This window comes from Muntiacus reevesi, chromosome 6 (genome assembly GCF_963930625.1).
Source record: "Muntiacus reevesi chromosome 6, mMunRee1.1, whole genome shotgun sequence".
NCBI classification, from domain to species: Eukaryota; Metazoa; Chordata; class Mammalia; order Artiodactyla; family Cervidae; genus Muntiacus; species Muntiacus reevesi.
The window spans coordinates 18,697,858-18,711,177 of NC_089254.1; the positions used below are offsets into that span (position 1 = coordinate 18,697,858).

General features: G+C 37.3%; 1 protein-coding gene across 1 annotated transcript in view; it reads right to left on the reverse strand.

Moving 5' to 3' along the window:
- THSD7A (thrombospondin type 1 domain containing 7A) overlaps window positions 1-13,320 on the reverse strand; it is a 444,687-nt gene that overhangs the window by 165,767 nt on the left and 265,600 nt on the right. Inside the window, exon 5 of the mRNA XM_065939654.1 lies at window positions 298-453. Within this exon, the coding sequence (XP_065795726.1) occupies window positions 298-453 (156 nt within the window). The remainder of the gene's footprint in view (window positions 1-297; window positions 454-13,320) is intronic.

The following is a 13,320-nucleotide window of genomic DNA, read 5'->3' on the forward strand; positions in this document are numbered from 1 at the left end:
CTACTTCTTTCAGATGTAACATTTACATCATAAAAGTAATAGTCATTATTTGTTTATCTTAAAATAATAAGGATTTCTATTTATTAGGTACTAGCTATGGGTCAGGCAATGAAAATTTTTATCTTCTGGTATCATCACCTGTGTGGGTTTATACTTCTTTTGTGATCAATACTCTTTAGCCATTCTAGAAAATACTGTCAACAAATGATCACAGGAACACGCAGCAGCGTTTGCTAATAATTCATGGTTTGACTCCATTGATGGGAGTTTCAAGTATGCCATTTTAGTATTACATACCTTTTTTGCCTTGCTGGTCATTACAGTTTTCATAAGTGCAAGGTCCCCAAGCTGTCCAAGGTGAAACCTCACACTCAATAGGACAGGGAATGTGGCACAGCTGTGTCGTGTTAGGGACAGGGCCAGTGCATGACTTCAAGTCCACTGGTTTTGAGGCTGTTTGGAGACAAAGAAAGATCCCTTAAGAATTAAACATAGTACTGGTCCATAATATGATTCTTCTATGTGTATGAAGAAGGAAAAATGCTTAGAGAAGTGTCACCAAGACATTACTGCAATGCTCCTCAGCTCCATCTGAGAATAAAAGGAGAAGGAGAAGGGGGAAGAGGAAGCAATGTAGTGTAGTCAAAGGAAACTGGGCTAGAAGTCCTAAAATTGTTTAATCTCCAGCTTCACCACCAATTAGCCATGCAATTAATAATGCTGAGTCTAATATTCCTAGCCAATAAAACAATACTTAAGGCTAATTTTATTTCTAAAGCTTTATAGTCAGATTCTAAAAATGTAGAATTTACTTTAGAGGACTGAACAGAGTAGGAGGGGAAATAAATGTCTACGGAAAATCTCCACTGAGCGCCTTGTGGCACAATAGTCTCCGTTCCCTTTTGGCCCACAGAAAGGTACCTGGTGGATATGATGAAGGGCCAAATGGGGCATCTTTATCTCCAACTGCATAACTCACCAGGTACTTTCCAGAACTTTCAAGAGTACACCATCTGAGTATGTGATCCAAAGCTCAAGAGTTGCTAAGCGGACTCATTTATAATTGTCCCTGTGTGTTCATGAGTTGATCAATGAACTGTGGATAAATACGGCTAGCCCATGCTTCTTTCTTCCTTTGATGACTGCAATTTGGCTATTTTGTACAACACATACATTTGACAGTTAATGTCAAATGTTCCATAGTTCTGGTTAAAAAGACTAAGTAAGAAAGATACTTGAAGCTATAAAGACATCAGAAGAGAATCAAGTTTACTAGTGTCATAAAAATTTAAAGAAGTAAATGTCTTAGACACATATTTCCTTTAATGACAGCTATCTTCTGTTATCGGAGAAGGCAATGGCACCCCACTCCAGTATTCTTGCCTGGAAAATCCCATGGGCGGAGGAGCCTGGTAGGCTGCAGTCCATAGGGTCACTAAGAGTCGGACACAACTGAATGACTTCACTTTCACTTTTCACTTTCATGCATTGGAGAAGGAAATGGCAACCCACTCCAGTGTTCTTGCCTGGAGAATCCCAGGGAAGGGGGAGCCTGGTGGGCTGCCGTCTATGGGGTTGCACAGAATAGGACACGACTGAGGCGACTTAGCAGCAGCAGCAGCTTCTGTTATAGGCTGATACTCTGAAAAGCCCATCCACGTAGCACAAAAAGCCTGCCATAATAAGAGATCTAACTGTTACGTTCTTTATGTAAAAGTGAAGTGAAAATCACTCAGTAGTGTCCAACTCTTTGCGACCCCATGGACAATACAGTCCATGGACTTCTCCAGGCCAGAATACTGGAGTGGGTAGCCATTCTCTTCTCCAGGGAATCTTCCCAGCCGAGGGATTGAACTCAGGTCTTCTGCATTGCAGGCAAATTCTTTACCAGCTGAGCAAGCAGGGAAGCCAATGTAAAGGACTATGAAATTCCAATTACATGGGATTGCATATAGATGATCATAGAGAAAATAAAATATTTTAAACCATAATATCCCAACTTTTAAATAAAAATACTCAATATATCTACTTGTAGTTTATTTAAACAGGAAAGCAAACTGTAGGTACTTGCATATCCCTCAACTTTCTACACACAGAAACACACACAATCTTAAAGGTTAGTATATTAACTCCTCTTTCTGCCACAGTTTTCAGTTCTGAAAAATATTCTACAGAATTTTCCTCCAAGAAGTACTTATTTCCCTCCCTTCTCAGTAACAGCCCTCCCCTCCTCCCCTCCCATACACAATGAAGTGGAAATAAATGACTGGGCATCCCTAACTTGCTCAACATGAGCACCATGAGCATTCTCACTTGAGTTTATCAGAATTGCTACTAATTTGTATCCTAACATTAGCCAAAGCCAAAAATGATGAACTGGATTGCTTTCCAACAGTGAAAGTACTTGGCACAGTAATGACAGAAAATACAGAAATAAATGCTTCATTTGTTTGAATATTAAAAAAAAAAAAGACATCAATAATACGTATCTCACATAAAATGACTTGCTTTTAATATTCTTACAGGTCTAAGAGTCTTGGGATGGTTGATTTCATGTGGCAACTTGCCTGGGCTAAGGGATGGTGAAGCACTGTTTCTGGGTGTGTCTGTGAGGTCTGTGAGGTCACTGCCTCACTGGCATCTGAATCAGTAGACTAAAGTCTACTAAAGTAGACTTTCCTCACCACTGTGGGTGAGGCAGCATTCAATCCACTGAGGCCTGAATAGAACAAAAAAGTGAAGGAAGGTCCATTTTTTCTCTTCCTTATCTGGGATATCTATCTTCTGTTCTTGGACATCAGAATGTCTGGTTCTCAGAAACCAGAAAGTACACCAGTGGGCTTCTTCCCAGGATTCTGGGAGGGTATTCCTATAATGTACCTATATACAACCTATTGGTTCTGTTTCTCCAGAGAACCTTGACTAACGTAATTCTATAATACACAGGAAAAACTCCTATAACTTCAAGCTAACGTAAGTAATTCTTTCATTTGTGGAATATTTCAGTGAAAGTGTCAGTCGCTCAATCATGTCTGACTCTTTGTGACCCCATGGACTGTAGCCCACCAGGCTCCTCTGTCTGCAGGATTTTCCAGGCAAGTATACCGGAGTGGATGGCCATTCCCTTCTCCAGGGGATCTTCCTGACTCAGGGATTGAATCCTGGCCTCCTGCATTGCAGGCAGATTTAATAGTGGTTATATGTATACTTATCTGAAAAGTCTCTGAGTTTTACTTTCAGTGAACTGAACGTAACTTTATGGTTCACTGTTATTATACCGTTTTGGAAATTAGAATTGGAAAGTATACAATTGTGAGAACTATTACAGCCTGAAGAAATTTATTTTATATAGAAAGTTGAAAACTTTAGGAGGAAACAAGGTTTTTGTTTTTTTTTTTTTAATTAAGGAAACAGATAAAAACATTAATTCCTGGCCATTTTTCTAGTGTTTAATTTTAACTCTGTGTATTTTGAGTAAACAAAGAATAATCAGTCACAATTCTTTAACTATTAAGAAAGAAATATGATGAATAAAGGCTTAACGAAGTATTGCTTGAAGCAAAATATTCTTAACAGTCTTCTGCTAAGCTGGCCAACTCAACACAGAGATAATACAGCTCTTGAAAAACAGAGCCAACTAAAAACTGGCACTTGCCGTCTGCCTCTTCAAGGATTAAACACAAGCTGCAGTGACAGCTGACCTTCAACACACCCTGAAAGGGGTTCAGTGTGGAGACCCAGAAGGGGGCACTCTGTGCTCTGGGTAAAACTAACGGGGCAGGCTTTCAGATAGATATTTTCAGAAGATTTTATGAGCCCACTTCTTGCATTTCCTCATATCTAGAAAAACACTAAAATCCTTTATAGTGACATCTGCTCCTTATGATTAGCAGCAACCTTCTGCAAAAAATGTATGCCTGATTGCACGTACTCCCTTCATCAAAATGACATATATATACACTGACCTTCTCCCCTACCTCTTTGGAGGTTTCTCAGAGCTATCTAAAATGCTGTCTCCTGGGTTATAGTCCTCCTTTTGCCCCAAACAAAACTTAACTCACAACTTTCACACTGTGCAATTTTTTCAGTTGATAAAAGCCTCAATTTCACAGATAACTTTCTATATATCTGTCATTAATCAAATAAACACAGGGGGAGAATATGTATTTGTAAATGATTCTATTCCTTTGGTGATTTTCACTGTAGATTTTCTTATCTGGTATATGGTGATTTTTTTTTTTTTTTTTGCATTTTCAGTGTTTTTATTTAAAAAAAGATACTGTAAATAAATGTATTCAGCCAGTTTTACAAATATGAATCACACAATTGTTGATCTGACTGATTGGGTTCTGTCTTAGACCTTCCCTGGCTTACAAACAGGTGGCAAATTGGGGCTACCACTTCAAGCCTCATGACCAGGATACAGATTGACTGGTGGAGGTAACCAGGATGAAACCATCAGGGAAAGTAAGAGGAGGCTTGGGGAGTGAGAGTATGGGTTCAGCAGAGTCAACTCTATGCCTTTAAACAGTATATGCTGATTAATGTAAATCACAGGTATGAGCTGAACTCTTCAAAAGCTGTCTTTTTTAAATTTTTTCCAATGGCCCAAGATTTATCTGTAATCTGTGTGATTCAATAACGAAGTAAAGAACAGACACAGAAGATCTTATTAGGTGCTAGTTTAATCTGTGAGATATAATTCCTACCGTTTTGTATTATATAATATAATATTTATTGCTGATCCCTTATTCTCAAACATGGGGAACTAAATTTTTTAGCATGGCCCAGTCATCATTCTTATAAAATTTCATTAGAAATTATTAAGAAATTGCTCTTCTAGCATAAGGTCCAGAGAAGTATACATTAGATTTTTTTAAGTCTTATTGTTGACCTCTTGAAAATAAAGGAGATATTTTATTGTTCTCATATGACTTAAAGGGTTTTTAATTATATGTACTCTATATGCTCACAAGATCATAAAATAATTTTATTTTCTGGACTTAATAAAGCAATTTTTTGTAGGTCTGAAACATTTTGCATTTGTATAGAGTATAACAATAAACAAAAATTCATTACAGGAGATAAACTTAATCATTTGTTTCTAGTAATGAGGCTGATAAGTATTGTGAAAATATACTCTCTGTATAATCCCTAAGAATAGTGAATATGTAATTTTTTTAAAATGAAATGTCTTATTCTGAGATAACTAGAGATTCATATGAAATTTTAATTTCACAGAGATCCTACATATCCTTTACCCAGTTTCTCCCACTAGATCTCACAAAACTATAGTATAATACCACAACCAGAATATTGATATTGATACAGCTAGAGTGCATGTACTGGGTTGAATAGTATTCTGCTCTCCACCCTGCCTCAAATTCGTGTCTTCTAGAAGCTCAGAACATGACCTTATTTGGATATAGGGTCACTGCAATAATCAGCTAATGAGGTCCTACTGGACTCAGGCAAGTCTTAAGGTGTCCTTATGAGAAGGCCATGTGATGACACACAGATAAAAAGGAACTGCCACAATGTAGAGAGAGAGCAGAGTGATGTAGCTACAAAGACTGCCTGCATCCACTTTGTTCATAACCTTACAGGGAAAAAATTCAGTCTTCCGCCATTAAGTATAACATTGGCGATAGGTTTTTGTACATGATCTTTACCAAGTTGAGGATGTTTCTCTCTAGTCCTATTTTTCTGAGAGTTTTTATGATGAATGGGTGGTGAATTTTGCTCAGTGCTTTTTCTCCACTGACTGGTATTATCATATGATCTTTTGCTCATTAGCCTGTTAGTATGGTGGATTATATGAACTGACTTTTCCAATACTGAACTGGCCGTGTACCCCTGAGTAAACTGTACTTGGTCCTAGTCTTCAATTCCTAGAATATATAACTGAACTCTATTTGCTAATATTTTGCTATGGGTTTCTATATCCGTATTTATGAGGGATTTTGGTCTGCAGTTTTCTTTTGGTCCTACTATCTTGCTCTTTGTTCCTTCTTTTACTACTGTCTGGCTAGAAGTTTCCTGTTCCATATTCAGAGAGTTACAGTAGTTTTCTGGTAATTTTCTTTGCTTTGACACCTAATTTGTCTGATAGTAATATACCCCATTCCTGCTTTTCTTTGAATAATATTTTAATGATTTATTGTTTTTCATTATTTACTCTCAACCTGGGATATTGCTATATTTGAGGTTTCTTGTTGAATGTGTTTGGTTGGGTCATATTTTTTAATCCACTCTACCAACCAGTGTCTCTCCTTCATACATGTTTAATTTTTTATAGATAGAGAATACATTTTAATTTTCATATGGGGTTGAAAGCAAAGTCTAACATTGCCTGAATAGGTATCAATTAGAGTCTTTCAAAATCTGCTCCCACTGGCATTTCTGGGTGGTTTTCTCTCACTCCAAGTCTGAGACATGGGAGGAAAAGATAAACCAAGGGAACTCAGCATTTGTCATTTCTTAAGTTTTAAAATCTCTAGCTTGTTTGCCTCATTCTCCATCTTTCAGAGTCATCTTATGGTCTGTTTACTACAGGATTTTTTTTTTTTAATCTAGTGAGAGAATTAGGAAAAATTACATCTTTTCTATCTTCCTGGAAGCAGAAGCCTATATGTTATTTTAAAAATAAAACTTTTCAACTTTATAACTGGGATCACAAGAAAGGAAAATCCTCAAGTGATCCCCCAGATCCAGAGCACAAATCCCTTATGGTATCAGAATCCTAAAGCTGGCCTTTCCCCTGGGGCATTACTGATCCCAGGTCATAGAACCTGCGTATCTAGAGTTCTTTAATTACCAGGGACAAAGGAAAAGGCATTTTCAGTCAGAACACTCGAGTTTAACTATAACAGGCCATCGTTAAGGACATTTCTAAAGGATTTATTTCTCACACAAAGGGAAGTGAACAGAAAAGCAGGGACTCCATGGCAGATGGACCAGTGACCAAGGAAAAGATTAAACGTGAGTAAGAGCAAACACGGACTGTAAAAGCATAATTGATGTTTAAACAGGGAGTGTGGTAGGCAGAACAGTGGTCTCCTAAAGATCACATGCCTTAATCCTTGGAATCTGTGAATACATTATCTTAATGGGAAAAAGGACTTTACAGATATGATTCAGGGTTCAAGCCCAGAGATAAGGAAAATATCCTGAATTATCTAAATCAACCTAATCCAACCACATGAGTCCTGAAAAGCAGAGAACCTTTCCCAGCTGGTTAGAAAGGAGAGATGGAATAAGGAAGAAGGGAGATTCAAAGCATGAGCGGATTTGCCATTTCTGGCTTTGGAGGAAAGGGGTAAAGGCCAAAGAATATCGTTTCTAGAAGCTGGGGACAGTCTCCAATTAACAACTAACAAGGAAACAGAGATCTTGGTTCTTCAACTGCAAAAAACTGAATTCTGCCAACAACCCGAATGAGCATGGAAACAAATGTTTCATTAGAGCCTCTAGAAAGGAATATGGCTCTACCAAAGCCCTGATTTTAGCCAAGTGAGACCCATGTCAGACTTCTGACCTACAGAACTAGAAGATAAAACATTCAGTTTGTGGTAATTTGTTATAGTAGTTTTAGAAATCTAATATAGACAGTTACAAATAGCAATATAGAACTAAAATACAAGACTATATAATGCATAAGCTGGTGAAAGGTACTCAGAGGTAAGATAGTTTACGGCCCTTGGCAAGGTTAGCATATCAATTATAGATTATATTCATTTGGGTCTGGACCTTAATATTTTAAGGTAATCTCTTTATATAAATAGGATAAGAATGTATAGCCTCTAAACCAAGGGAAGCAACAACAATAACAAAACTGTTACAATAAATTTAAAGGAAGGCAAGAAAGAAGAAACAAAGAAACAGAAAAAAATGGGACAAAGAGAATATAAGATGGAAGAAATGAATACAAGAGAACAGATCACTAAAAGTCAAAGGCATGAGAGTTAATAGAAAAATAAAATCAGAAATGACATTTTATATCTACTAGTTTATCCAAAAACTTATATGTTTGACAAAACAAGTGCTGAAGAAGATGCGAAGCAGCCAGAACAGTTAAACACCGCTTCTAGAAAACAAGGTTGTTTTCAACATTTTGGAAAATAACTTGGAATATCCTCAAATGTTTGAAGACAGGCTTACTCCCAGGTATATACCTTGGAAAAAGTCATCAGACATCATTTACCCCAGGAAATATTTACAAGAATTGTCATTGCAGCATTGTTTATAACTGAAAATATCTAGGAATAACACTCAGGTGTCCAACAAAAAGGGAATGGATTTTAAATTATGGTGTCAATACTACTGTGTCAATACAATGCTATACAGAGGTGCAAATAAAACTATAGTACAATCACCACTAAGATGAAACGCACAAATGTATCAGAGTGAAGAAAGCAAATCAAAGAAGAATATATACGAAATGACACTATTTATATAGTTTTAAAAAGCAAGCATTATCATCATGTTTGGGGATAAATATGTGTCTGAAAAGAGGGAGTGGCCACCATTGTCTACAAACTGGCTTGGTCTTTTCAGCTAGGCTCTCCTGGAGTAAGACAAAAAATAAGACTACTTCATTGTCTAAGTGAAAACGAGGTCACCATAGGAACCACCAAAATATCAACTATTCCCATCTCCCAAATAATTAAGAGTGAGGTTTGCTCTTTATCTATTACAGTTTAAGACTCCCTCTGGTCTTTGCCACTTCCCAGTAAGGTTTATTAAGATAAATCTGGTTATAGAATCACACTTGCCACCTTATAGCATTCAATCCATAGCAAAGTCCACTTACTTAAACTCCCTTAAAATAACTGCTTAACTGAAGCCCAAATGCTAATATAAGTGCTTTCTGACACTCCTACTGAGACGCCCACGGTTTTGTCCAGGGGTCAGTGCACCCTTGCTGCAAAAAGTAATTAATCCAACTTGTTCAAACACAAGTGTGTTCCTGGTGTTCTTTGACTGAAAAGCGTGGACATATAAAATATATAAGAAAAAGCAAGGAATGTCAAACATCAAATTTAGAATAGGAGTCCCACCTGTGGATGAAGTGCATGTGAGTTATTTAATAACAAATGCTTACTGGCATTTACAATGTGCTAGGCAATGTTATGACTCCCAAGTACTTAACAAATATTGAGTCATATAATTTTCACAAAACCCCATGGGACAGGTGTTTCAGTTATCTCCCTTTGGGGTGGTGGCGGCGGATAATTATTCCCAAATGGGGAAACTGAGTATGGAAAAGTTAAGGAACTTTCCCAAAGTCATATAGCTAGGAAACAGTAGCTAGATCCACATTCGGGCAGTCTGGCTCCAGGATCTTCAGCTTGTACTTCTAAGTACTACCCCACGTGATCGTGGAAGGATGAGTGAGGAAGGTTCAGTGCACACACACACATACACAGGCGAATACATCTGAATAGGTCATAATGTGTTAAAATACAGTTAATGGGGACTATTAATATTATGTATATATGTCATAACAGTGAAAGTGAGTCACTCAGTCACGTCCAACTCTTCGTGATTCCTGTAGCCCACCAGGCTCCTCTGTCCATGGAATTCTCCAGGCAAGAATACTGGAGTGGGTAGCCATTCCCTTCTTCAGGGGATGTTCCCAACCCAAAGACTGAAAACGGTTCCCCTGCATTGCAGGTGGATTCTTTACCATCTGAGGTACCAGGGAAGTCATAACAGTAAATGAGTCTACCAAGATAATCCAACATCAGCCTTTGTGGCCAACAAGTGAAAATTAATGTGACTTTCAAACATCAGTTGGGAATGAAACTAAATTTTCATTCTACAAGGTATCAAGAACTGGCTATCCAATTATTAATAAATTACTATTAACATGGGATGTTCTGTACTTATACTGATGATAATAATAATAGTAAATAATAGTAAATACTTACATTGAATTCACTAAAATAAATTCTTTTAATCGTCACAGCAATTTCATGAAGCAGGTGCAACTGTAGTAACCCTGAGTTTGAAGATGAGGAAACTGAGGCACACAGAGATTAAGTAACTTGCTTAAGGTCACACAGTTAATCAGTGGCAGCTGGTATCTGACTTTAGCAACCATGCCCTTACCCATTTTGCTACATACTATGATATGACAATTAGTCGAAGCCATGTTCTTTCCCAATTGTTCACCCCAAACTCCTGGAAGTCTATAATATGAAGTGTGACTTGACTAGAAGACATAATATATTTTTTAAACAGTATATTTAGTTACTGCTGTGGGGGTGACCAAAGAAATTGGGAGTGATATTCATCTGGCAATGAGTCCTCAGTATTTTAATAAGAAACATTTTAGATTCTCATCTATTTTTAATACTAAATTTTTAAAGCTAAGTAAGTTTTGTTCTAATGCCTAAAAATGTACCAAATGTGTATTTTAAACTTTTTATCATGAAAATTTATATTTTGACTATCAAAACATTTTAAATAATAGATTTCACACCCAGCATACTTCAAACCTGTATGTACAATGATATGCCTCCTCTGAGTGATTCAAAAGATATATTAAGGTTCAAAGGTTGAGAAAAATGCAATAGGTTTAATAATTCATTCATCCATTTAGGAAAATGGCTAAGCATTTTACGTAAAGTCTCCTGATACTGTATTTATTATCCATTGCCTTCCCTGAAAATCTTATCTTTTTATTGAAACAGCACTGTTTCTTCAAACAAGCTTATTTGATTGCAAATTCACAATTACAAGGAAATTCTCTTGGGTTTAAATGTTGGTTTCTGTGTAGGAACTGACCAAACACCATTATTAAATACAAAGGTGCTTGATAATGAGATTCCAAAGATCTACAAATAAAATCAGTTACAAATGGCTTTCCTTTCCTTTGTCCTTATTTTGTTCAATGTGTTAAAATATGTATTAGATGCCAACTCTGTACAAAGCTCTGCCATTGTACTGGGAACCTTTTGCACAAGGATGCTAGAGGGTCAATGGCAGTGGCAATAATGATTTGTTTTTCTTATTATAAGTATGTGTTAGTAATTTAGGATCTATTTAACCAAAGTAGTTTTAATTCCATGAAGGTTCTACTGATGGTTTACTCAACACCCACTTACATGTCAGCTAGAGGCAGAATAAAGAACTTATGTCAAGCAAATAAAGTCTTTATTCTGAAAATTAATCAAATTCTACTCGTATCAGTGATTGCTTAAAGCTTTTTGAAGATGTTCTTGTACTAAACTTTATCACAGAAAATTTCTTGTATCTTTCACAGACTACTAGTTAATGAGGGCATGAAACCTATTTTCTTTTTAATAATAGAAGGCATTGTTTTTAAGATAATGTACTTATACTTTAATCAATTCTCCAACCATATTTAAAATGATGGTTGAGAATTATCTCTCAGTATTTAATGTACTTTGAAGCTCACTGCCAGTCCTTTCTGGCTATGATTAATTCATTATAGAGCTACTGTTTTGGATTAATCATTTCTTAAATTAACACAAGACATTTATTTACGAAGCACACATGTCTTGAGTTCATTTTCTACAACATAATTAATATTTTCAGTGTCTGATGGACCTATTACTGCATCTATGAAGCTTATGAACTGATGGTTGGATGGCACCACTGACTCAATGGACATGGGTTTGGGTGGGCTCCGGGAGTTGGTGATGGACAGGGAGGTCTGGCATGCTGCAGTTCATGGGGTCGCAAAGAGTCGGACACGACTGAACGACTGAACTGAAGTGAACTATGAACTGATAACCACAATTTTCATCCCCAGCCCATCCTGTTTGACCATTCGCCTCCTCTTTGTGCTTGTTTGTGTTTGCTGCTTGGATAACCTCTTGAATCAAATCAAAACATTTGACTGAGGTCACAAAACATTATCCAATTTTTATTCCTTATATTAGACAATATCAGAACAAAACTGTTTGAATGGTCCCTGTGTTTGAAATTGTGGTATATTTACATTTATCTAATTTATCTGTTTAATCTTTGGGGGTTAAAGTCTAGGTTTGCTCTGTTATTGTTGCTGTTTAGTTGCTCAGTCATGTCTGATTCTTTTGCGACCCCATGGACAGTAGCCCACCAGGCTCCTCTGTCCATGGGATTTCCCAGGAAAAAATACTAAAGAGGGTTGCCATTTCTCTTCTTCAGGGGATCTTCCTGACCCAGGGATCAAACCCACATCTCCTGAACTGGCAGGTAGATTCTTTACTACTGAATCACCAGGGAAGCTCCTCTAGACTCACTCTATCTTGGTTTTAATAGTCAAGTAAAAGGTGCACTGAATACATTTCATATATTTAGATAAGGTTGTTCTCAAATATTCCTTTTAAAGAATCCTTAGGTCCAGATTAAAATAAGAAGAGAGCATTTTTCTTTCTTCTCTTCTCAGCTATATATTCTAGCTTTAACTTTTCAATTATGGGTGTTGAGGAGACTGATGGTGGTGAAGAGAGCCAGTCCATGAACACCATTGGCGCTGTCAACGGGACAGACTGGGCAGACCTGTAAGAAAGCCACCTTTCCTTCTATAAGGGTCTCCACCCACCCTCCAGCTGGTGCGGTTTGAGCGCTGCTGCCTGCCGCAGGGTAAGCAGGGCACCAAGTGATGGGCTTATTACTGTTTTTGCCTCCAGCCTTCACTCAGCTCTGTTGGTGTCAGGGAGAGGACTGCCAGGTCCCTTCCTACTTCTCTCAGGAATTTTACTCCATCTCACAGGGGTTGTTCCTTTGCCCTGGTGCCTCTGTTCCTTCAATCCTACATCATTATCATCTTAGCAAACAGAAACTGCTTTAGGCGTCTAGCCTCTGAATGAGCTCTCCCCTGGTTTCAAGGGCTGATGCAGGTTGTTCTCTATTTATGGACTCCGAGTGGTCAATTTAGGGAACTACAGAGAGAGATCCATATGCCTATGCTCACAATGCCATATTGCCTAGAGAACAACTATCCTTGTGTCTTGACTCAAATAAAACACTGTTAAGTATTTATAGGAACAAACATATGTTAGATAATTTCTCTTGGTGACCCTTATTCCTACAAAACAAGGACATTTAAAAATACATGGGATTGTTCAAAATATATATCTTCATAGCAATGCCAATCATGTTAGGATTTAAATTTCACAAACTTTATCAACAGCGTGATGAGGACATCACTCTCCTAACCATGGGGATGTACCATCTGTTGTAACTGCAGATACCGAAGGTTTTTTTCTCCCCCCACCTTTTTTTATTAAACGGGACCTGTTGTAGAATAACCTATATAAAAGTTACACTAAAATCTTCCACAGTATTATTGACTCAAATTCCTAT